This window comes from Macaca nemestrina, chromosome 12, assembly GCF_043159975.1.
Source record: "Macaca nemestrina isolate mMacNem1 chromosome 12, mMacNem.hap1, whole genome shotgun sequence".
In the NCBI taxonomy this organism is placed as follows: Eukaryota; Metazoa; Chordata; class Mammalia; order Primates; family Cercopithecidae; genus Macaca; species Macaca nemestrina.
In genome coordinates this window covers 31,013,853-31,039,167 of record NC_092136.1, presented here as the reverse complement: position 1 = coordinate 31,039,167, position 25,315 = coordinate 31,013,853, and the positions used below count along the sequence as shown (strand labels likewise).

General features: G+C 41.5%; 1 protein-coding gene across 1 annotated transcript in view; it reads left to right on the top strand.

The window, feature by feature from the left end:
- The first annotated feature begins 7,955 nt into the window (after positions 1 to 7,955).
- Positions 7,956 to 25,315, top strand: part of LOC105471546 (catalase) — a 35,513-nt gene continuing 18,153 nt past the window's right edge. Inside the window, exons 1-6 of the mRNA XM_011724060.3 lie at positions 7,956 to 8,112; positions 18,228 to 18,399; positions 20,039 to 20,149; positions 21,119 to 21,249; positions 22,159 to 22,263; positions 22,856 to 22,981. Coding sequence (XP_011722362.2) covers positions 8,047 to 8,112; positions 18,228 to 18,399; positions 20,039 to 20,149; positions 21,119 to 21,249; positions 22,159 to 22,263; positions 22,856 to 22,981 — 711 coding nt within the window. The 5' untranslated portion in view covers positions 7,956 to 8,046. The remainder of the gene's footprint in view (positions 8,113 to 18,227; positions 18,400 to 20,038; positions 20,150 to 21,118; positions 21,250 to 22,158; positions 22,264 to 22,855; positions 22,982 to 25,315) is intronic.

The window sequence follows — 25,315 nt, the reverse complement described above, 5'->3', positions numbered from 1 at the left end:
TGCTAACAGAACAATACACAGAATAATCTGTAAACTTAACAGCACAAGAGACGGCGTGTTCCAGACATCACCAAAGGCAGTCATAAATCAGGGCCTATTTTGAAAATTGTGACCGATATTTATTAAACTAATATCAACAAATTATACTGTCACAAAAAAGTCAGAAACGATGTTCATTGTCAAGTAATTCCTTATCTCAGGATAATAAAAGACAAGCTTAGAGTACTTCTTGTCAGATGATCTCAGGGTTTTATAAGTATTAACACATTAAATCTCATAATGTATAAGGGTTAAGAAAATAATTTGGTCATTTCTCTGTGTAGCCTGTCTGGTTAACTGTTTATATATTCCTACTTTTTAACTTATTTATTTATTGAGACAGGATCTTGCTGTCTTGCTCAGGTTGGAGTGCAGTGAGCTATCATTAGTGGACTGATCAACCTCCACCTCCTGGGCTCAACTGATCCTCCCATCTCAGCCTCCCGAGTAGCTGGCACTGTAGGTGTGTGTTGGGGTCCGTGCCGGGGGTGGTGGAGAATGAAAGAACACACAAAAGACAAAGACACACAGAGAACATGGCGGCCGCACTCAGAGCCTCCGCCTCACTTTATTTATACTCCATAAACCCCACGTCAGCAGAAAGAATGCAATGCAAAACACACTTTCTTTTCCCACATGTAACCTTCTACTCAGTTCCTTGTTTCTATGCTCTTCCCTATCTGCCCGCCTTCTTGGCGCCTATGGGAGTTCATTAAAAGTTCAATTGGAGATACTGTCCTTGAGCCCTATCTATTCTCAGCATACTGTTTTCAAAGGCCCCTGCAGGTGTGCACCACCAGGGCAGCTAATTTTTATTTTTTTTGGTAACGATGAGGTCTCACTATGTTGCCCAGGCTGGTCTTGAACTCCTGGGCTCAAGAGATGCTCCTGCTTCAATCTTCCAGAAGTCTGGACTTACAGGCATGAGTCACCACTCCAAGCTGTCTTTCTTTTCTTTTCTTCTCTGTTCTTTTCTTTTTTCTTTCTATTTGTTTTCTTCTTTCTTTCTTTCTTTCTTTCTTTCTTTCTTTCTTTCTTTCTTTCTCTTTCTTTCTTTCTTACTTTCTTTCTCTTTCTTTCCTTCCTTCCTTCTTTCTTTCTTTCTTTTTTTTTCTTTCTTTCTTTTTCTTTCTCTCTTTCTCTCTTTCTTTCTTTTTTTTGACAGAGTCTTGCTCTGTCACCCAAGCTGGAGTGCAGTGGCATGATCTTGGCTCACTGCAACCTCCGCCTCTCAGGTTCAAGAGATTCTCCTGCCTCAGCCTCCTGAGTAGCTGGGGTTACAGGTATGCACCACCATGCATGGCTAATATTTTGTACTTTTAGTAGAGACGGGTTTCACCATGTTGCCCAGGCTGGTCTCGAACTCCTGAGCTCAGGCAATCCACCTGCCTTGGCCTCCCAAAATGCTAGGATTACACGTGTGAGCCACCGTGCCTGGCCTTAAGCCACATTTCTATCTTTTAATCTGTTTAACTTCTCTGTGTCTCAATTTGTTTCTGTAAAAGTCACTGGGTCCAAGGCAAAACGGTGATGTAGGTGAAGTTTGAATTTAATGTCTTCCACCTCTTCCTTATCTTCATATGGGGGTCCTCAGGTTGGGGTGAAGAAGTAACAAAAGCAAGAGTGCCCAATTCTTGCTCTCAGCTACTGAATAACTTGTAATGAAGGTATTACCTGAGATGCTTATGTATGACTCCTCCTAGGAATCTATGTATATTTATTTGTAAATTTTTATTTTGATATAATACTAATTTGCAGAAAGTTACAAAAATAGTATAATTAACTCCAGTTTACTGTTTACACAGATTCTGCTCTATTTATTTTGTCATGTGCTTGCTATCTTTATTTACATGTGTATATGAATATATATGATGTATATTTTTTCTGGCCCATTTGAGAGTAAGTTGCAGACATCATTCCTCTTTACCACTAAATACTTCAATATGTATTTTCTAAGACACAAAAGAAATCTCTGATGTAAGAGATTACATAACTGTAGTCTAATGATTAAAACAAGGAAGTTTAACATTGATACAATATTCTTATTCATATTAAGTTTATGGCCCATATGAAATTTCGTAAATTGTCTCCACAATATTTCTCAAGCCTTTTCTGTCTGTTCCAAGACCCAATCCAGGAACACTCTTTTTTTTTTTTTTTTTTTTTTGAGACAGAGTCTCGCTGTGTCCCCCAGGCTGGAGTGCAGTGGCGCGATCGCGGCTCACTGCAAGCTCCGCCTCCCGGATTCACGCCATTCTCCTGCCTCAGCCTCCTGAGTAGCTGGGACTACAGGCGCCCACTACCGCGCCCGGCTAATTTTTTGTAGTTTTAGTAGAGACGGTGTTTCACCGTGGTCTCAATCTCCTGACCTTGTGATCCGCCCGCCTCGGCCTCCCAAAGTGCTAGGATTACAGGCGTGAGCCACCGCGCCCGGCCTTGGCATGTCTCCTTACTCTTCTTTAAACTGGAACAGTTCTTTTGTCCTTAACTTTCATGATCTTGGTATTTTGAAAAGGCCAGTTACAGACTGTTCCTCAGTTGGAGTTTGTCTCATGTTTCCTCAAGATTAGATTCAAGGTGGGAATACCACAGAAGCGACGTTGAGTCCTTCCTGGTGTACCATGTCAGAAGGTTCATAATGGGGTTAATATATCTGTTTTTTTTTTTTTTTTTTTTTTTTTTTTTTTTTTTTTGAGACAGAGTTTCACTTTTGTTGCCCAGGCTGGAATGCAATGGTGCGATCTTGGCTCACTGCAACCACTACCTCCCTGGTTCAAGCGATTCTCCTGCCTCAGTCTCCTGAGTAGCAGGGATTACAGGTGCATGTCACCATGCCTGGCTAATTTCGTACTTTTAGTAGAGACGAGGTTTCACCATGTTGCCCAGGCTGGTCTCGAACTCCTGAGCTCAGGCAATCCACCCGCCTCGGCCTCCCAAAGTGCTGGGGTTACAGGTGTGAACCACGGCATCTGGCAATGTATCTATTTTTTAAAAGAGAACTCTTTTTGAGAATATGGGAAAGTACTCAAGTCCTAAAGGAAAATATATTTAAAAATGAAATGGGAGGGTATCTGTATTGGAGCCAGGGATCTGATCAAATTCTCTCTCAAATCCCTCAAGGCAAATCATCACTTAATCTGTTTATTTGTAATATGGTTTATCTTGGTGTTACCTCATCTATTAATTCACTTGCTTGTTCACTCATTTAGTCAAATATTGGTTTAACACCTCCTGGATGCCAGAAAACTGTTGCAGGTGCTAAGAATAAGCAGAAAATACAAAACCAGAAACAAAACCCACCAATCCTCATGGGCTTCTATTCTAGTAGGAGAAATACATAATAAACAAATTAAATCAGTTATATAGTATGTTAAAAGGGGGAAGGCTCATGGAGAAAACATAAAGCAGGGAAGGCATGACAGGAAGTGCCAGAGGAAGCTATCAGGTTAAAAGAGGTGGTCAAGGAAGGTCTTCCTGAGAAGACAACATGATAAACTACAGGCCCCCAAGCTGAGCCATGTGGCTTCTGGCTTCTTTTGAGGATGCAGTGTTTATTGCCTATTTGTCTATGTCCACCTCCTTTGCTGCTGTACTCCCAGAGCCCAATAGGCAGGGAGCCCAGGACGCAGCAGACATTCAGTGTATTGGATGACTCCCATGGGGTAGTGGTTATGGCTGAACATAACACGAGAGGCCTTCTGCCTCAGAAGAATGTGATGAAATACGCAATTGATGAACATCCAGAATCCAGATATTCACCTACTTGAAAATTGCACTTCCAATCCACACTCTCAGTGCCAGTGAGGGTATAAACTAGCTCGAGCATTGCAGAAAACAATCAACAACATGTCACAAGAACCTTAAAATGTTCAAATGACTTGAACCAAAAATGACCTCTGAAAATAGGTCCTAAGGAAATAAATACAAATGTAGAGGAAGGATGTCACTGTACTGTTATAGAAGAAAACAATTTAAATGTTCTCAGTAAAGGAGTATGTAAATAAATGAATAGTCCTTTGATTGTAAATTGTGTAGCCATAGGAGAAAAATATCATATTTTGGAAGATATAATGACTTGCAAAAAGTTTTGTCTGATAATGTTAGGTGGAAAAAGCAGGATGTAAGATTATGTATTCTGTAGGATCCATTGTAAAACTCTCTTCTCTCTCTCTCACACGCGCACACACACACACACACACTCCTTTACATACATATAAGAGATAAAATATTGGTAAAAATGTTACCTATTTATCATCATCTTTGAATGATTGTTTTTCTGATATTTTATCCTGCATTTTCCAAGCCTCCATTAGTAAGTATAAAAAAATAAGGTAAAAACAAATTCCCAATTCTTATTTCTATGTTTCCTGTTTTTTGTTTTGTTTTGTTTTGTTTTGTTTTTGAGATAGAGTCTTGCTCTGTCACCCGAGCTGGAGTGTAGTGGCATGACCCCAGCTCACTGCAACCTCTGCCTCCTGGGTCAAGCGATTCTCCTGCCTCAGCCTCATGAGTAGCTGGGACTATAGGCAAGCGTCACCACACCCAGCTAATTTTTGTATTTTTAGTAGAGACAGGGTTTCGCCATGTTGACTAGGCTGGTCTTGAACTCCTGACCTCAAGTGATCCACCCACTTTGGCCTCCCAAAATGCTGGGATTACAGGCGTGAGCCACCAGGCCTGGCCTATGTTTCCTCTTTTTGTAAACACCAGATCAGTAGCATGGCACGTAAGGCCAAGGCGGAAAAAGTCACATCCATGTTCTTCCCCTCAGGATAGCTCATGCTATGGACATCACCAGACACCAGGGGACATCTGGGTTGCCTCCTCCCAAGTAGGTAATTATTCATATTAAAGCGGGAAAGATACGTGCAGCCAAATAGGCAGAGCAAAAGGTATGTGCTGCTACTGCATATACACCACTGCTACTTTTCAAAGCAAATCCCACCTTCTTCTCTTGCTTGCTCAAGCCTGTTCCACAGTGAATAGGAGTCATGGATCTGTGGTGATGGTTACTCTCTTCTCTTAAAGCCAATAGCCAATACTGAATTGTAACTGTTTTTTTCTTGTTGTGTTTTTTCCTTCCTTTTTGCCTAACTCTGAATTTACCTCATGAGGCCACTGTGAAGAGAATGAAACTGAAATATGTAGAACATTCTCGGCCTCTCTGAGGATGGGTGGAATCAGAACAGAATAATTACCCCTTGTGCTGTTTTGTACGCCTGTCACCCAACAAAACATAATGTTCATTCTCTCCATTCTTTTCTTGCAATACTGATGAAATAAAATTTGTCTATAAAGATTCCTAGCTGAGTACTCAAACATTTTTCTTGAACATTTGTTATATGGTCTACTTTGTAAGCTTGTTTCAAATTTGGTGATATCAGGATTAATAACAGTATGTCTTGTGCCAGTACATTTTATTTTCATTGAGTTCTGAAAATCAGAGAACAGCATTTTTTAAACAGCATTTTTATTCATACCAATAAAAATACCCATGAATTCAAATGACTGAAATATTAAAACCTAGAACCCAATTTGTTCACCTAACCAATCACTTGCAATTATCTTTAGGAGTCAAACAGGTTTGGTTTCAAGTATTTTTAAACTAGGGCTGATTTTTAGAAGTGTTTTTATTTAAACTGTAATTAAAATATAGTCGATAGAACTTCCACCTAATATGTGACTTTTTTTAATTTTTAATTTTTTTGAGATGGGGTCTCACTCTGTCACCCAGGCTCGAGTGCAGTGACACGATCTTGGCTCACTGCAACACTTGGCTCACTGCAACCTCCGCCTCTCGCGTTCAAGTGATTCTCTCGCCTCAGCCTCCTGAGTAGCTGAGATTCAAGATTTTCTACCTGCCCGATCCGTACTGCCAAGACTAAACTCCATGTGGGTCGGAATCCTCCCATCCATAATTTATTGAGCACTTACTATATACCAGGGACTATTCTAAGCTGTTTGTGTATTTGCTTAGTTAACCCTTTCAACAACCCTATGAGTTAGATACTAATATTATCTTCATTTTACAGATTAGGAAACAGAAGTATAGGGAGGTTAAATAACTTGCCCAAAGTTACACAGTTATTAAGGGATAGAGTATCTGGGATTACAGGTGCGTGCCACTACGCCCAGCTAATTTTTGTATTTTTAGTACAGGTGGGGTTTTGCCAGGCTGGTCTCAAACTCCTGGCCACAAGTGATCTGCCTGCCTTGGCCTCCCAAAGAGATGGGATTACAGGCATGAGCCACCGGACCCAGCCTCCTATGTAACATTATAAATTTATTGTCATTACTTGTAAGCCTGCCCTTTATTTTAAAAAACAAGATATGACAAGATCAGAAACCAGTCTTGTTTCTCCAATTCTTTCTCTAGAAATACTTCTTTAGCAATCCAAACCCAGAGTAACAAAAACAAAGGGAAAAAAGCCACATATGCTGGATAGTGTTTATATAATGAACAAAGGTTAACATATGACTCCAGGTCTCTTCTTATTTATTTTGTTGATATTTGTGTTGGTTAGTTAAGAAGATGACTTGTCTGATTATCTCAACATTTATTTATTCAACAAACTGTGGACTTTGGAGACTTTGGAGCTGAAGCTAGAATCCTGACTCTATCCCTTAATAGCTGTGTAACTTTGGGCAAGTTATTTAACCTCCCTATACTTCTGTTTCCTAATCTGTAGAAAAAGACATCAAATTACACAGCCAACAGCATCTTTACAATTGTTTTTAATACAGGAAAAGTATAGGGTGCTAAAGATCAATTTGTGGCTTTCTTTTCCAATGAACTGCTAAAGTTCCACTTTTATGCCCAAGATTCTTATCATACTTTTGTAAGATCAAGAACAACGTGAAGTTTCCACTATTATATATCCACCCATTACATCTAGTTGTACTGGAAAAAATCAAAAGCTGATAACTTTTAATTTGAAGAGGATGGTATATACTATTTATATATATTAAGGTGCTTAAAGATAAATCCTAGCACCTGAGGTGTAGAAATCATTCAAACTCTTTGATTACAATGACAAACTAGTCAGTAACTTACTAAATATTGTACTAAATGGGACTATTTTACTGTTCAACATAGCTTTTGAAAGACACAGAGCTTTTCTAAATTTCTGCCTACCTGGGAGTAAAATTTGGGGAAGCAGATTTCTCCAGTGTTTAAAGAAGCCAATTTGGCAATGTACCGGAGTGGAATACATTTTTCCCATCACAAGGGAGTACATTTTTCCCATCTAAGTTAAGTTGTTATTCTCTGGTAAAGGAAGAAATCAACACCCATCTGTGCGGAGATAAACGTTTCAGAGTGTTTTTATATTAAATAATTAGTATACTAGTCTAGTAAGTGATAATCCACGAATAAGTTAAGAAAAGCTAAGAGAGAAAAAGAAAAGCATCCATCCATCCTTTGGTTGCAAATAATACTTACATTAGCGGATGGCAAAATTTAATTTCGTACAGAGTAATTTGACCCAAGATTGCTGACTTTTTAAGAGCAGAAAAAGCACAGTTAGAGTGCAAGGCCCCACTCAGCAGGGTCTAGTATTCCCTCTGCAAAACTGGCAGGCCACCAACGGCCGCGTCCTGGGGCGGCCTGAGGGATGCTGATACCGCCCTGAGGGATGCTGATACCTGGGTTCGGCTATTGCGGGCACCCGGGGCCGGCGGGGCGAGGCTCTCCAATCGCAGGACTAGCGCGGGACCCCTCCTTTCCGCACCCTCCCGGGTATCTCCGGGTTCTGGGGCACCGCCTCCCTCGGGGAGCCCTGCTCCACGCCCATTGGCTTCCAATCTCGGCCTGCCTAGCGCCGAGCAGCCAATCAGAAGGCAGTCCTCCCGAGGGGGCGGGACGAGGGGGGCGGGACGAGGGGGCGGTGCTGATTGGCTGAGCCTGAAGTCGCCGCGGCCGCGGGGCAACAGGCACTTTTGCCTACTGAGGGTGGAAACCCACAAGCGGAGGCTTCCTGCAGTGTTGCGCACCGCCAACCGAACGCCATGGCTGACAGCCGGGATCCCGCCAGCGACCAGATGAAGCACTGGAAGGAGCAGCGGGCCGCGCAGGTACACCCTGTGCTCCCCGAACGGGCCCGAGGGTCCGTTTAGAAAGTAGGGGCGTCGGCGAGTAACGGCCCGGCTTCCCCTGGGACGGCGCTCGGAGGGACTGTACGGCGGCTCACTGGGCGGGGTGGGGGATCCCCTTCGGTGCAAACGGACTCTTACATTCGCCGGAGCAGAGGAGGGGGGGTCTGGGTAGTGGGGCGCGGGCCTGCAGGCTTTGTTGTCCGCGACAGGCTCGGGTGGTTGCTTCAGAATTTTGCACTTTTGCCAACTGGGACAGAGGTCGCAGCTTGAGGACAGAATGAGGGCTCATGGGGAAAGAGGCAGAGAGCTGCAGCTGCAAGGAAGTCAGAGAGGGAAGTGGAACCAGGCTCTAACGCTGCCCTTCTTGAAATAGTGTTTACACGCTTTCATAGTTGTGGGGTCCCAGCGGGGCAGGGATTGTGTTTTATCATCTTGATGTCTCCAGCACCAATCACAGTGACTGGTACGTACTATGCACCTTATTAAACGACTAAATAAAAGAATTTTTACATCCATTGTCTCATTTGCACTTCAAAATATCAGGCCTAGCGTTTTAGAGCTGGGGTGGGGGGACATTAGGGATTGGTTAATGCATTTATTCTATTCTTTGAGCGCCTGCAGGTGCTAGACACTGTTCGGGGCAAGGTGTATAAATTCCAATGAGGCAAGAACAACACCCTTGAGAAGCTAAGAGTCTAGTCTGGGAGACAAGACACTTAAACAGATGATTACACTCCAGCGTGGTGAGGGCTCTAATATAGGTATTCTGTAGAATGCAGAGGGAGTGACCAGGTGGGCTGGACAAAGCAGGTGACATTTGAACAGGAATTTTTTTAAATGAGTAGGATTTTAACTTGGTGGTGGGGGAGGCATTCCTGGCCTGTGCCCACGGGTGCAGAGGGCATCTATGAGGAGGTTGGATTAGATGAGACCGCATCTGGTCTGAGTCTTCTGTTGGCAGATTGGCCCAGGGAGTCTAAAGGTCTTGCCCTGTTCCCTGGCTGCTGGTTAATGGTAGAGAGAGGACTGCAGCCCTGTTTTCCCCATTCTGCCTAGTGCTGTTGCTCAAAACTCAGGTTCATGAACTGGGGTATTAATGCTAAGTGCTCATGGATTGCTTTAATGGTTCCCTGTTTGGGACAAGGCTGCCATTTTCCTCCAAGGGCCTGGAAAATCTCCCCTCTTGGCCCTGTTCTTTGTTATATACCATTAGGACGGTTCATGAGCTCTTAAAGTGAACCAGAGACACGTGGAGTCTTAGTAAAGGATGTGCTACTACTTAGTGGCAGAGACAAGGTTAGAATCCAGCTTCTTGGACCCAAGACTCTTTCCTTACCCAGTGGGTGCAAATCCTGGTTCACACTGAAGTTTTCATGAATACTTGGTGAATTGAGAAAAGTGTGGACAAAGTAGTGAGATTTTTACAAAACAAAATATTTTCTTTTCTTTTCTTTCTTTTTTTTTTTTTGAGATGAAGTCTCGCTCTGTTGCCCAGGCTGGAGTGCAGTGGTAAGATCTCCACTGACTGTGAACTCTGCCTCCCGGGTTCGAGCAATTCTCCTGCCTCAGCCTCCCAAGTAGCTGGGATTACAGGTCCCCGCCACTACACCCAGCTAATTTTTTGTATTTTTAGTAGAGATGGGGTTTCTCCATGTTGGCCAGGCTGGTCTGGAACTCCTGACCTCAGGTGACCCACCCGCCTTGGCCGCTGAAAGTACTGAGATACAGGTGTGAGCTCCCGGGCATGGCCAATATTTTCATTTTTAAAGGACTCCCCTTTATTCTGAGATTAGCTGCCTTCTTCCTTGTTTGGGAGAATCATGAACTGTTGAAGTCCCTGCTGTTGATTTACCTTAACGTAGTTGCCCATGTGAGAAATGGCTGACTCAAAAAGCTCATCCATAGTTGGGAGGCTCTTAATTGAAATACGGCAGTCCCCTTTGTCCATGGCATCTTAGTGCACTGTGTACATCGTCCTGATTAGCAGTCACATTGATGTCTTATTGTTCGTCGATTTTAGCTGCTCTGAGTAAAAACCGCTTACTTCTTTGAGGCACTTCTCCCTCCCCCCAGGGCCCTCCAAAAGGAATTATGCATATGTCTTATAGCCTATATAATTTTCAAACACTTCTTTAAATGAAAAATTTCAAACATTCAGAAAAGTTGAAAAAAATTTGCAGTGTATACCTATATATCTGCCATCTAGATTCTACAAGGAACATTTTGCCTTGTGTCTTTTATTACGTTACTCTGTCTGTCCATCCTTTCATTCATTCAAGTTGTTTCATGTATTAGCAGTTTATTCTTTTCATTGCTGAGTAAGATTCCATTATATGAATGTAGCACCGTTTGAATATCCTGTTGCTGGACACCTGGGCTATTTAATTTTTTTTTCTATTGTAAGTAAAGCTGCTGTGGCTGGGCATAAAGGCTCATGCCTGTAATCCTACCACTTCTGGAGGCTAAGGTGGGAGGATTGTTTGAGCTCAGGAGTTTGAGACCAGCCTGGGCAACATGGTGAAACCCCATCTCTACAACAAAAGAAGTAGCCAGACATGGTGACACATGCCTGTAGTCCCAGCTATTGGGGAAGTTGAGGTGGGAGGATTGCTTGAGCTTGGGGTATGGAGGCTGCAGTGAGCCATGATTAACACCACTGCACTCTAGCCTGGGCGACAGAGGGAGACTCTGTCTTAAAAATGAAAAATAAATAAAGCTGCTATAAAAATTCTTATATAAGTCTTTTTGTGCACAGATGCTTTTATTTCTCTTAGGAAATACCTAAGAGTAGGTCTAGGAGTAGGTTTATTGGGTCATAAGGTAAGTGAATGTGTTATGAGAAACTGCTGAACCTTTTTCCAAAATGGTTGTACCATTTTATACTTCATCAGCAGTGTATGGGAGTTCCAGTTGCTCCACATCCTATCAACTTTTGGTGCTGTCAGTCTTTTGCTTTTAGCTGTTGGACATGCAGTGGTATCTCACTATGGTTTTAATTTGCATTACTCTGATGACTAATGATGAAAAGCATCTTTTTACATGCTTATTGGCCATTGGTATATATTCCTTTGAAGTATATGTTCAAATTTTCTGTCCTTTTAAAAATTGAATTGCTTTTAAATTATTGATTCATAGCCCATATTTTAAGTTAAATCATGTGAAATCATGTATAGGCTAAGAGTTATAAAAATAAATCTCAACATGTATCATGGTATAAACATATTAGAAATTTATGGCCGGGTGCAGTGACTCACGCCTATAATCCAGCACTTTGGGAGGCTGAGGCGGGTGGATTGATTACCTGAGGTCAGGAGTTCGAGACCAGCCTGACCAGTATGGAGAAACCCTGTCTCTACTAAAAATACAAAATTAGCTGGGCGTGGTGGTGCATGCCTGTAATCCCAACTACTGAGGAGGCTGAGGCAGGAGAATCGCTTGAACCCGGGAGGCGGAGGTGGCAGTGAGCTGAGATCATGCCATTGCACTACAGCCTGGGCAACAAGAGTGAAACTCCATCTCAAAAAGAAAAAAAAGAAATGTATTCCTTTCCTACATGAATGGCCCAAAGTGGTTTGAAGTTGAAGAAGGCGGGTGGGTGCTCTGCTTCCCACAGTTATTGAGGGTACCAGGCTGAAGGAAGCTCCCCCTTGGTCAACACATGGCTTTTAAGGTTGCCCTGGGCATCACTGTCCAGCACAGAAGGCTCAAGAGCATGGAGAAGGGTATATGAGTGTGGTAAGGTTTGGGGTCCAGGGTTACTGCCACTTACATTCTGTTGGCTAGAACTCTGTTACAGGCCACACCTGGGGTAGTGTACCCGTGTCCAGGAAGCTGACTCTACTACATTATCCAAAGCTTACGTTTCGTATTTGGTGAAAATCTGTCCATCCATTTTCTTGTGATGTGGCAATGGACACACAACATAATCTCTTTTTAAAGAATATGTCATTTTTACTTTCTGACATTAAGATATTCTGTTAGAAAATTAAGACAGTAACAGATGGCATTAAAAAAAAAAGTCTCCCTTTGCTTGGTAAATGCCTTTATCTAAGTGGGCAGCTTTGTGCTAATATGCTCTCTTCCACTTCCCAATTAGTTTTGACGCTTTATTCATCTGGGAGAGCTTTACGGTTTGGGACTACTATAGGAGAGCACTCTGTTGCCTCCTCTCTCAAGAATCAGAGTATCCTTTTTTGGAAACACAGTCAACCAATGTGAAAGCAATTTATTGGGCGTATCTTCTGTGGTCAGATTTGGTTTGCTGACAGCTGAATTGGGAGTTTTGTAAACTTTAATAAGTGAGCACTGAGTCAGATGTGTTCATGAGTATGACCTTGATCCACTTAAAAATTCTTATTTCTTTTTCTGTCTTGGCAGGAGGGAGGTGGTTCTGCAGGTATTCCCAGTGACTTTGAAGGGAACTTAAATGGGAACTTTATTGCTGGCTGCTCAGAAAGCCATGGGCTCTTCTTTTGGGATACTTACCTTAACCCATTTCCTGTTTTTTGTTGTTGTTGTTGTTATTGTTTTTCTTTCTTTTTTTTTCTTTTTTAAGTGCAGCTTGCTGCCAGTGCTCTTGGAGGTAAATGGGAAGTATTAATAAGTAACCTCTGATCCCTTTAAAATGGGAGAATTTGAACATTTCAAACCTTACCTTTTTATACAGTTCTCTTATTACCTGGCAGAGGGTTAGGTCTTAGACTGTCCATTTATGTCAGTGAGTTGCCTATGCATTATAGGCTGTGAGGGTCTATGTTTTTTAGGGTAACCCTGGTAATAACTGCATTGCTGTTATACTGCCAACATTTGGGATGGAGAAGGGGTGACTGAGTGACTTAACCCTTGGTTCACATGTGCTTTCATTTCTCCTGAAATATACCTAGGCATGGGATCGCTAAGTCTTAATGTGCAATGGGAGAGACTATGGGAGATGGGATAAAAGTTTTTAAGGTTTCGTTTCTTTTTCTTAGCTTTTCCATGGAGGGTAGGTCTATGCAAACTTACTCCCAAAGTCTGAGGAAGCTGAGAGGCCAAACAAAGAGCCTGACAAATCAAGTTTCTCAGAAAGAAATGTTTAATACACACTTATGACCAGAAACTATGTCAGTGTCTTGCATGTTGCTGAGACAAGATGGTGGATCCCACACCATTACCCCTCAGACCCAGGGCTTAATAAATACCATAGGGAAGGGTGATTCAGAAGGGAGGTATGGGATGACTGAAGTATGATAATGTCAAGGTTGTTTGACCTCAGGGCAGGATTTATAGTAAATAGGGGCTCTTTCACAAGGAATAATGGATAAACTGGAAATCTTAAAACTGGAGTTAATCAGAAGTCAGCATGGTGGATTAGTGTCTAAGATGGAGTTGCTTTAGCTTCCACAGCCGCCAATATCTAGACCACCCTTATTATTTTCCCACAGAGTAAGAAATTTGAGGGTCAGGACAGTCTTTGGTTTCCTGTATTTGGGTATACACGTTGTAGGCACTTGAATCTTTGTTGAATAAATGGAGAATGTTAGGCAGTTACTCGCTAGAAAATGCTAGGCACATTCTTTATCATAGAATGAGAAGACATCATTATGACTCCTCTGGGACTGACAGGGGCAATTTGCATTACCAATCTTTTAATTAAAAGTGGAAGAACATGTTTAGGTTCTTGAGACTTTTGTGAGTGAAGGGAACTAAGTGGAAAGTGTAATATACTGATAAAATATTTCACCAGGTGAAGCCAACCTTACTCTTCCCAGGAAAATTTCCTCATTTATGTATTAGCTCTGGCCAAAAGAAGTCTATAAAAGCAGCAAAGTCAAAATGGAATTTTACTTTAAGTCCCTACCTCTAATAATTGTGCCAGTTTTTAGCCAAGCTAATTTCTGCGGCAGTTTTCATAACAAGTTTGTCTAAAGGTATTTGATCAGAATTTATAAATTAAAATATTTCTCTCATTTTTTGGAGGGGAGATGCAGGGAAAGGGATAGGCTGTTGCTGCTTCCTCCTTCTCCTTAGAAAGGCTCTTGGCCATATCATATTGGTCCATGGTTTAGTTTATTTGCATGCTGAATCCACACACATTTGTTTTGTGTTTGTTAGTATATTGAGCAGTGTGTTAGGATCAGGGATATAGATGTAAAAGGAGTACACAGTCTAGAGAGGAAAAACAGTGACAGGGCGCGGTGGCTCATGCCTGTAATCCCAGCACTTTGGGAGGCCAAGGCGGGCGGATTGCTTGAGGTCAGGAGTTCGAGACCAGCCTGGCCAAGATGATGGGACTCCGTCTCTACTAAAAATACAAAAATTAGCCGGGCATGGTGGCGGGTGCCTGTAATCCCAACTACTGAGTTGGGAGAATCACTTGAACCCAGGAGGCAGAGGGTACAGTGAGATGAAACCGCGCCACTGTACTCCAGCCTGGGCAACAGAGCGAGACTCCATCTCAGAAAGAAAAACAGTGATGTGAACAGGCAATTACAGTATTTTGTTATAAGGGGCACAAGAAGGTGCTTCCCTTGGCCCTGCTTCATGGGTGGTGTGGGGCAGGATAGAGAGAGCACTTCAGGAGAGAGACATGTGGATGTCATGGGAGCTAGCAGCCAGGAAGATGGAAACATGTTAACAAGAACCAATGCTGCTTTCCCAGAGAGAGGTCTTGAAATTGTCCAGCCATAGAAAAGCTTTTCTGTCTTTAAAAATATTCTGGCTCTAAAGTCATTCATTGAGTTAAAAACAAGAATTGCAAGTTGGAGGAAATCTCTTTGCCTGTCCTTACTTGTTACATGTAACAAGTAAACCTGTGCCACAACACTGACATTTCTGCAAAGTTACTTAAGTTTTCTGAGTTTATAGTTGGGATTAATAACATCCATCTCTGGATTATTGGGAAGCTTAAGTGAGATAACTTGTGTGGTCCATTTTCTAGCCCCACCCTCTCATTTCATCTAGTAAATCTTCATTGCATGAATTATTTTCATCTTAAATACACTGCATCCTACTCCTCACCTTCTAATACTAATAAATGCTCTATCTTTCAGTTTAGATCAGTTCCTCTTACCCAATGTTGCTCTAAACATCCCCTGAAGTTGGGGGATCTTTTCCTTTCTAGTTTTTGCTCCCTGGCTTCCCTTTTCTGTTGCTGACTGTTGAAGCTTTCCTGCCCCACTGGCTTTGAAGGTAAATTGTATATACAAGAGCTTGTGCAAGGAAAGCTGTTATATAAATGAGGACAATTGATCTAACTATTAGAGTGGGGAAATGGAAGAGATTCTGAAGCCTCCATTTGTAACTTAAAAACTCAGGTTTCATTTCTTAACAGGATTGATGTTAAGGAGGGGATTCCTTTGTTGGGCAGGAGGGAGGACTGCCATAATTCCAGCATTCTGACTCTTATTAGTCAGTGTCATCAGGAAAGACCACCTCAAGCTTTAGTACTTTATTCGTTTATCCAACTCTGCACCTGCTGCCTTTGGGTGTGGTATTTATTCTTGACTATATCACCCTAATTCAGTAACCAGAAGGGAACATGTGATGTGCTCTCATCTCTCCCTTAGGGGCAGCTCCCTCTCCACTTTAAGGATGCTGGCATGTAAATAACACTCTTGCCTGTTTAGCATTCCTTTTACTGAGCTTCTTGGTATCTTTTCTCATACTTTTATCTTTTATTATGGGATGTCCTTTTTTTTTTTTTTTTTTTTTTTTTTTTTGAGACGGAGTTTCTCTCCTGTTGCCCAGGCTGCAGTGCAATGGCATGATCTCGGCTCACTGCAACCTCCACCTCCTGGGTTCAAGCAATTCTCCTGCCTCAGCCTCCCGAGTAGCTGGGACTACAGGCACCCCCCACTGTACCTGGCTAATTTTGTATTTTTAGTAGAGACAGGGTTGCTCCATGTTGGTCAGGCTGGTCTCAAACTCCCGATCTCAGGTGATCCACTCACCTCAGCCTCCCAAAGTGTTGGGATTACAGGTGTGAGCCACCGCGCCCAGCCTGGATGTCCCTTTATTTTTTAAAGGCTTCCTTAAATACCTTGTTTATATGTTGAAAAGAGCATTTAAAGGACAGATTTGGTTTGCTCTGGCTCTCTAATTATTTTAATTTTGTTATCACTCAGTAGTTCTAGGTCAGTGATTTTCAATCCTAGCTTCAACAGGAATCATTTAAAAATAGCCCAGGCCTCAGCCAGGGTACTTCTATCAGACATCTCTAGTGGGAATGACCCGCGCATCAGGAGGCTTTAAAAAGCTCCCCAGGTGATTTCAGTGCATTGCCAAGGTTGAAAACCAAGGCTTTAGGTTTAAACTAAAGGTGAAGTTGCTCTTTTTCTGGTTCATTTTCTACTTTAGAAAGTAGAATTTTTTTTTTTTTCCTGGTTCATTTTCTACTTTAAAAATAAACCTGCAGAGGGTCACACGTATTAGCAACATACGTATCTTCAAAAGAGTGGTGTGATTGGGTGGTAAGTGTTGATTGGACCCTTAAACTGTGACAGTTTAGAAGGGGCTTTGCTAGATGGGTTTAGGGACAGAGATGGTAGAGTGAGAGAGTGTGGATGGAGGAGTAGGCATCTGTCATGATTACTAGAAAAATAAAACTTCAGATGCTTTGCTCCTTCTGCTGTGAGGTCATGTTCTCACAGTCAGTGAAGTGACAGCATGTATGTGCTGAATGTATGGCTTGCATTTTACATTTAACTCTTTTAATTCATGTGTTAACCCTAGGAGGTGGTTATTATTCTGTTTTGCAGATGAAAATGGAGACTCATAAATAAGTAACTTGCCAGCAGCTCCATAGGTGGTAATTGGCAGAACTGGAAGTTGGACCCAGGCTCTAATGCTGGCACTCTTGGTTTCTCCCTGGTGCCATGTTGGCCTCTTCCCACTTGGATGAAGATAGAACTCTAGTGGCAAGGGCATTTCCTAGTGTGTGAGACAGTCTTGTTTATTAGTTTTGCAAATTGCATGGTCTCCTTTATTCAGTGTCTTTTTTCAGACAGCTCACAGATCTTTTGTGGTTTTTTAAGTGCCTACTCCCCACCCTATTGCCTTCTAGAGAAGAGGCAGGAATTTGTTTTAATATGCAGGACAGACATGCATGGGGAGTAAAACTACATACTCCACTCCAGGTGTGTGGAAATACTAAAAATAGTGCTTTTCTCTGTGTGTGAAGTTGGTCTTTGAGGTTTGTCATAGACACCGTTGAGTTCCTCTCCCAGGTGGGGGTGGCGTAGCTTTGCATCACCTCCATGTCTTTCCTGATTTCCAGTGACCGGGGGAAGACACTGCAGAGGCACTTATCTGTGGTCAAAAGTATTCTCTGACCATGGAACTAGATGAAGCTGAGAGCTTCCAGGATCACGTGGGGCTAGAAGAAGGCCGCTCTCACTCTAGAGGAGGGACAGCTGAGTGTCTTCTAATGTAACTGAAATTGGAGAATCAGGTGGATTAAAATTAATTCTTTATTACAGTAAAGTAACCTATCCCATTTCAGAGACATTTGCTATCTTTAAAACATTAATACTGTAATCCACCTTACCAGTAACAGTTTACTTTTAGTGACAGTAAAAGCCATTGACTTTTTTTTTTTAATTGAAAAGAGATGTTGCAAATAGCTGGTGTACATTGTTTGAGATGCACTAAACAGGGTAGCGTACTTGAACATCGTGGCAGTAATAAAGCATCTGTAAGTTCTGAGTAAAGTATTGACCAGCACAGCTTCCCTGGAGACCATCTTCTCATTGTTGGGTGGGACATTTCACTGTTAAATTTGTAGGATGCTTTTAGGCACCTCTCTGGGAGCTTTGCAGAACCCAGTGGCTTTCTCTGGAGCAGGTGCTGGGCACATTTTCAGGCTCCAAAATCATCTTTCTGCTCTTCAGAGCAAGTTTCTTAGAAGATTGGTGTTGAGATTTGTCAAAGGTTTCTGAGGCATGACTGAAAGTTTCAGGCAATGGCCCATCTTGTCGGATTTTAGTACTTTGGACACAGGAAATGTAAAAAGAGGGCAGATGGTATAAACATTGCAAAGCTATGTATCCGTGACAGTGTAAATGAAAGGTTTGCTTGTGCTAACTCTCCTGCACTTTCTTTCTGTGTTCATGTAGAAAGCTGATGTCCTGACCACTGGAGCTGGTAACCCAGTAGGAGACAAACTTAATGTGATTACTGTGGGGCCCCGTGGGCCCCTTCTTGTTCAGGATGTTGTTTTCACTGATGAAATGGCTCACTTTGACCGAGAGAGAATTCCCGAGCGAGTCGTGCATGCTAAAGGAGCAGGTAAGTGCTGTGTTTATTTGCTGTAAAAAGATTGTTTCCCAGCACCTGGGTCAAGTGTTATTTCCCAAAGGATTGGAGGACCTTTAACACAAGTGCCAAATCTCCATTTGTGGGAAAAAGGAGAAATGTCCTGCAGTAGGGAAATTAGTAAATAAATGATGGTTATTTCCTCAGATTAAACATTATGTATAAAATAGTTTCTTTTAAAAATAGCAGTCTTCCATTTTTCCTATCATGCAGTTCATTGAAGGAATAAAAATACAGTAAGTCCTCACTTAATGTCAATAGGTTCTTGGAAACTTTGACTTTAAGCTAAACGACATGTAATGAAACGAATTTTACGATAGGCTAATTGACATAAGCAAGAGTTAAGTTCCTATGGCATATTTCGGACTGATAAAATATCACCAAACTTCTAAATAGAGACTCAAAATACATCTAATATTAAACATTGAAATAAATGTGAGCCATACATACCTTTAAGAAACATTAGTAAAATAAGATCGTTATTTACCAGTTTATTCCAGTTCAAGGTGGTGGGAGGCCAGAGCCTGTCCTGACAGGTTGGGGTACAAGGCAAGAGCCAACCGTGGACAGGATGCTGTCCATTGCAGAGTGGACTCACACTGGGACCATTTAGACATGCCAGTTCACCTAATGTGCACATCTGTAGGATGTGGGGGGAAGCTGGAGTACCAGGAGAAAACCTATCTAGACATGGGGAGAACATGCAGACTCCACACAGATAGTGACCTCAGCTAGGAATAGATTTTTTTCTCATCAATGTTATAATGAAACAATGTTGAACCAAACAATGTTACATGAGGACCCGCTGTACAGAAATACAGACACAGACACGACTGCAAGTTGCGACTAAGTTTAAATGGTGTACTTATTGGGTAGTTACCGGAATGAACTGCAAAATTTGGGATAGTTGTGTTAGGGTGGTGGGTCTGTGATGATTTTTCCTTTCCTTTTTTCCAACAATTTCTGTAAAACTTACTTTATTGCTCTTATGTCAGACACAAAAGATGGGGGTGGTGTTTGAAAGAAAGTGAAATACTCAGTTGGAAAAAGAGCTCCACAGAAAGGGAGTGTTTCTCTTAGCTTGCTGACTGGGACTTCCAGTTAGGACTTCTGCATTTCTTCATCTCTTCTTCCTGGATAAGGTTTCTTCCCATCTTCCCCAGTGGTTTTTGTGTGTTTTTCCATCTTGACTTGTTTAGTGTGTTGCTTGCTTTGTATCTTCCTTGCTAGGTGTTGAAGAGATTCTCTCTTTCTCTGTGGTTTCATCTCCTCTTCTCTCTGTTCTTCTCTTTCTCTCATAGGTCCTACCTGTACTTCAGGCCCCTCTGAGGTCCTGTGTCCTTGAGCCAACCTTGACTACTTCTAGCCCCACTCACCTCCTTCTCTCGGCTCCAGCTATGTGGCATTCAACTTAGCACTGAGTGATAGAATAGGGCTTTGCTTTTCACCCTCTTTATTTTGTGTTTGGACATTTCCCCTTCCCCCATTACACTGGAAGCCCCCAGAAGGCTGGTGCTAACCATCATTTTCTCTTGTTACTCACATGCCTGTTAAGGACCTGAATGTCTGAGTAATGGTCTCATGGTAAGGATTTCTGTGTCTTTCTCGTTAGGGGCCTTTGGCTACTTTGAGGTCACACATGACATTACCAAATATTCCAAGGCAAAGGTATTTGAGCATATTGGAAAGAGGACTCCCATCGCAGTTCGGTTCTCCACTGTTGGTAAGTTGGTTTATTGGCGTGATTGGTGTGGCTTAACTCAACTTCACCTTTTTGGGGACGTTTATAACTTAAAGAAAAAGTTATTAGAAAATAGGAAACAAGCACTTCTCCAAATTATGGCAAGGCTTTACAGTAGAAGACATATTTGGAGACACACAGGAAGTTACTTATATTTCTGTTTGTTGAGGTCTTAGGAAATCACACTTACACAGAGGCTACCTCTGCAATTCTGTGACATTTGGAAAGAGCTTTCCTCAAAGTGGTTGCCTCTAACAGAAGAATAGAGTGGAAATCTTATTTAATAACCATGCCTACAGTGACCTTTATTGAGAATTAACTATGCCAACCATGGTTAGGTGCTTTACAGATACAGTCTCTAATTGTAGATCTACTTTGCAGAATGGGATTCTTTTCGTTTTTGAGAGGCTAAGTGATGTTTCTCACATTACAGAGATAGTATTAGATCATCATACTATATTTCATCATGCCTACTGCTTGACTAGTTCCGTTTCTGTGTCAGTCTCTGCATTTTAAAAATACTGTGGAATGTAAAAATAAATTAAGAATTAAGAACCAGTATTTTAACTCATTTTCTTAATGTTGACCTCATCATTTTGGCAACTCACTTACTCTCTTTGTCACTACTTTAAGCCTCATAATTATTCTCTTCCCTTATTTTAATTAAAAGCTTAATTACCTGTTTGAACAAAGTTATCTTATTATGTTAAATGAATAACCTTGTCAGCTGTTATTACATATGTTCTCTTATTGCTCTCAATTAATTCTTTTGTTTGATTTGTGGACTGAATTAGCTGGTGGGTAGAAATAATAACCCGGGCACTTAAATGCCTAATTTAGTTCTTGGAGGTAGATTAGAAAGGATGGATCTAGGTGCTTCTTTATGTCTCCAGGCTTCTTGGATGTAAAGTGCTGTGGCTTATGCTTCCTGTTTCCATTTGAATATTGTAGCTGGAGAATCAGGTTCAGCTGACACAGTTCGGGACCCTCGTGGGTTTGCAGTGAAATTTTACACAGAAGATGGTAACTGGGATCTCGTTGGAAATAACACCCCCATTTTCTTCATCAGGGATCCCATATTGGTAGGTAATAGAGTATTTTGCACTCAACAAATGTTTGTTGATTTAAATTGATTTCAAATAGGTTGGCATTTGAGGAGAAACCATGGGAAAGGCAGAAAGAAAAGAATATGAGTTGTCTGGATTACTTTTTTTCAACACATTTTTCTGTATTTGATAAGATCAAGTAGCAACAGTTACCACTGGCCTTAGATTTGTCATTTTAAGACACATTGACTTAATGGGAAGTGAGTTTAGTTTTCCTTGCAGAACATTGAAGATTAGTAAAAAGAGGGACTTGACTTTGGAAACAAGCAGAGGGTGTCTCTACATGCTCTGAGTCAGCAGGAGGGTGTGTGTGTGTGTGTGTCCGTGTGTGTGTGTGTGTGTGTGTATGCATGCGGGAGGGTGGGTATATTTTTTCCAGGAAGAAATACTATAAATCCCAGCACTTTGAGAGGCCAAGGCAGGCAGATCACTTGAGTCCATGAGTTCAAGACCAGCCTGGGCAACATGGCAAAACCATGTCTCTACAAAAAAATACAAAAATTAGCCAGGTGTGGTGGCTCATGCCTATAGTCCCAGCCACTTGGGAGGCTGAGTTGGGAGGTCTGCTTGAGCCTAGGAGGTCAACGCTGCAGTGAGCTGTGATCATGCCACTGCAGTCCAGTCTGGGTGAAAGAGTGAGACCCTGTCTCAAAAAAAAAAAAAAAAAAAAAGACTAGTTTTGAGTATATTTGAAATACTTTAGGGTATCTTAGATGCCAGTTTTCTATGTTGAGTATATTTCATTTTATGGTTTGGCAGTTTAAAATTCCAGGATTGTATTTAGAGTTATAATCCATAAACCTAGTAATAGGCATGTATAATGCAAGACACCATAATTCCTGTAAACTTAGTTTTTGAATTTTTTTCTCTCTTTTTTCTATTTAGTTTCCATCTTTTATCCACAGCCAAAAGAGAAATCCTCAGACGCATCTGAAGGATCCGGATATGGTCTGGGACTTCTGGAGCCTACGTCCTGAGTCTCTGCATCAGGTAGGAACCCTTTTTTTCCATTGTCTTCTATCACCTGGGATGCAGTGTTTAATTATGCCTCCTCATAAAGTGTCTCTCCAGTTTTGGCTGTTTTATTGGAATAAGCTTCCTCAGATTTCTTGATCGTGAAGAGTTTTGTAATAACTGGCTCTAATAATCATCCCCCATTCATCAACCTTAAATGGTGATGATAGATAGATAGCAACATTGTCAGTTGATATTTAGCAATAGTAAGGATGAAAGTCTTTAGTACAAGATAAAGCTCTGTATTAGGGAAGTGAGGGGAAAGTAGTACCAAATTTGCTATGAAAATAAATTTTGAATAACAAATTAGGCCAGTTTTCAGGTTGTTTCAGCTTTTTCCTTCATAGAATTTTGAGTCATAGTATTAGTGATTTGCATATCATTTTGGTTTAAAATTTTTCTGTTTGTTATTTTCTACAGGTGAAATAATGGTAACCGTTCCCATGGGAAATAGGCTCGTATGTTTTATGTCATTAAGGGACTTTCTGGAACCTAAGGAATATCTTAAAAATCTAGGATGTTTTGATTTAAATGAAAACATTTTAGGCTTTATATTTTTGTTCCTTAGGTTTCTTTCTTGTTCAGTGATCGGGGGATTCCAGATGGCCATCGCCACATGAATGGATATGGATCACATACTTTCAAGCTGGTTAACGCAGAAGGAAAGGCGGTTTATTGCAAATTCCATTATAAGGTACGTGTTATACCTTTGGGGCAGAATGTACAAGGCTCCTACCACACACCTCCTTACTTTTCCTGAAGAATTGAGCAAAGATTAAGGCTTCTCCCACTTTTCCCTCACCTCCCTCCCCAAACATGGGAAGTATTGATCTCGCTGATCAGTACTGTGAGTATTTTGTTGGCTTCCACCTGAGGACATAACTTCACACTGTCCTATTAGAACTGTGTGTGGTTCCTCTTTAGTCTCTCTTTTACATGTGGCCAGAGGTAAGGCACATGGCTGCGATCAACAGTTTAAGCTTCCTTTTTCTGGATCCTGTGTCCCTTGTCATAAATATTTAGAAAATGTGCTGCTTTTGTGCTGCTTCTGGTTTAATGTTTCTGGGCTGGCAGCTTCATGTTGTGTACAGCTTTCTCCCTGAAGTGGGAATATCTAAGCTTTTGGTTTGGGCTCAAAGAAGATAGTATAGACCTCTAGGCTAGGCAGAAGGAAATAATTTCCACCTAGTTTAGCCTAGTTTTTTTTTTTTTTTTTTTTTTTTTTAAAAGATAGGCTCTCGCTCTGTTACTGAGGCTGGAGTGCAGTGGTATGATCGTATCTCACAGTAACTCCTGGGTTGCAGTGAACTCCTGGGCTCAAGGAATCCCCCTGTCTCAGAGTAGCTGAGGCTATAGGCACACACCACCATGCCTGGCTGATTTTAAAATTTCTTTTATAGAGATGGGGTCTTGCTGTGTTGCCCAGGCTGGTCTCAAACTCCTGGCCTCAAGTGCATCCCCAACTTTGGCCTTCCATAGTGTTGGCCTTCCATAGTGTGAGCCACTGTGCCTGGCCCTAGCCTGGCTTTTCTAGAGTTCTTGTTGGAGTTTGGAGTTCAGCTCTAGAAAATAATAAAGTGCCTAGCCCTGAGTCATTATCCTGAGCATAGATACCTTTTAGGGCCCAGAAGAGGGCTAACACCGCTTGGAGCATATCCAGGTCTCACTATCACTTCCAACATCCAATGGCATCTTTCCAATATCATTTCTTCTAACTTTTTAAGTCATCCATCTATTCACTTAGCATTTATTGAGGTTGTATTATGAACAACGCATATAAGTAAAATCAATTACAAATGTCAGAAAACAAAATTGTACTGTTTTTAAAAATTTGCGTTCATATAGCCAGATCAAATGCGTTACATCTGGGGAGGGTTTTGAGAATGTTTTAATCAACTGAAATATTTTAAAGGGTTCTCTTTTGGTTTAAGCATGGCATTCGTTACAATGAGCAATATTACCAGTGAACCCTGGTGTGTTAGTGATATTCCCAGAGAACTCCCGAGGGCTAGGTAAAAACAAGCCTGAGAACCTCTGTTTCCAAATACTGCTGCTAAGATAAGCAGAAAGAAGTGGGCTCATGACCAGTACTGGACAGTCTCTCTCTTAATGACATGCAAAAGCCCTGTTTTCTTCTATCCTGTTTTCTTCTGTCCTGTTTCCTTCTTTATCTGAACAACTTAATGTAGGCATATCAAACAGGAGAACTATCACCTCTTTTTATCATCATAACTTGAATCTATAATATTTGACAAGGAAACATTTTATGGAACATAAAATTGGCTTGTAATTGCCAAAAGGATCAATGTAGTGTTACTTAGAGTAAGACTAAATGGTTGTCTCTGGGACAGCCAGTCTAGTTGGTAGCTTTGGAGTTATGCCAGCCTGAACTCAGATTTTTACTCTTCTAGATAATTGTGGCCTTGGGCATAGTATTAAAAGTTCTTTGAGCTCCAATTCTTTTCACTGTAAAGTTGGCATAATATTACCAGCTATACAAGTCCTGGAAAGATTGGATTGCTTGTGAGTCTTTTATCCTAGGGCCCTAAGGTAGCCTGAGATCTACGTGGATTCATCAGTCTGGATTATTCTGACCTAAGATGATTATTTTCTAAACCTAAAGGATTCAGTTAAAATCAGAAAAGTATTGCAATATTATTGCACAAGTTAATATATTAGCTCTTTGGGTGATCTGTACATCGTGACCTTCATTTTTTTTTAATACTGAAGGTGGCTTTACTTCTGGTTCAGTAGTAAGAGTTCAGACCTTTTCACTGACGAGAGAGTTGGGATTTCTGTGGTAGAAATAGACCAGCGTTCAGAGTTGATTTTTGCTAAGGAAATCTTTCTGCAGCACTTGGCTTGTTGGGAGGTCTTTCAGAATAAGATCACATGGTCAGTCCATTAAAGAACAGTATGATAGGATGACAGGAGCACTTATGAAGTGACATAGCTTCTCTGGGTTTTAATGGCTTGCTTGGAAAGTCAGAATATTAATTTTGCCTGCTCATAGTCAGAGAACTAGTTC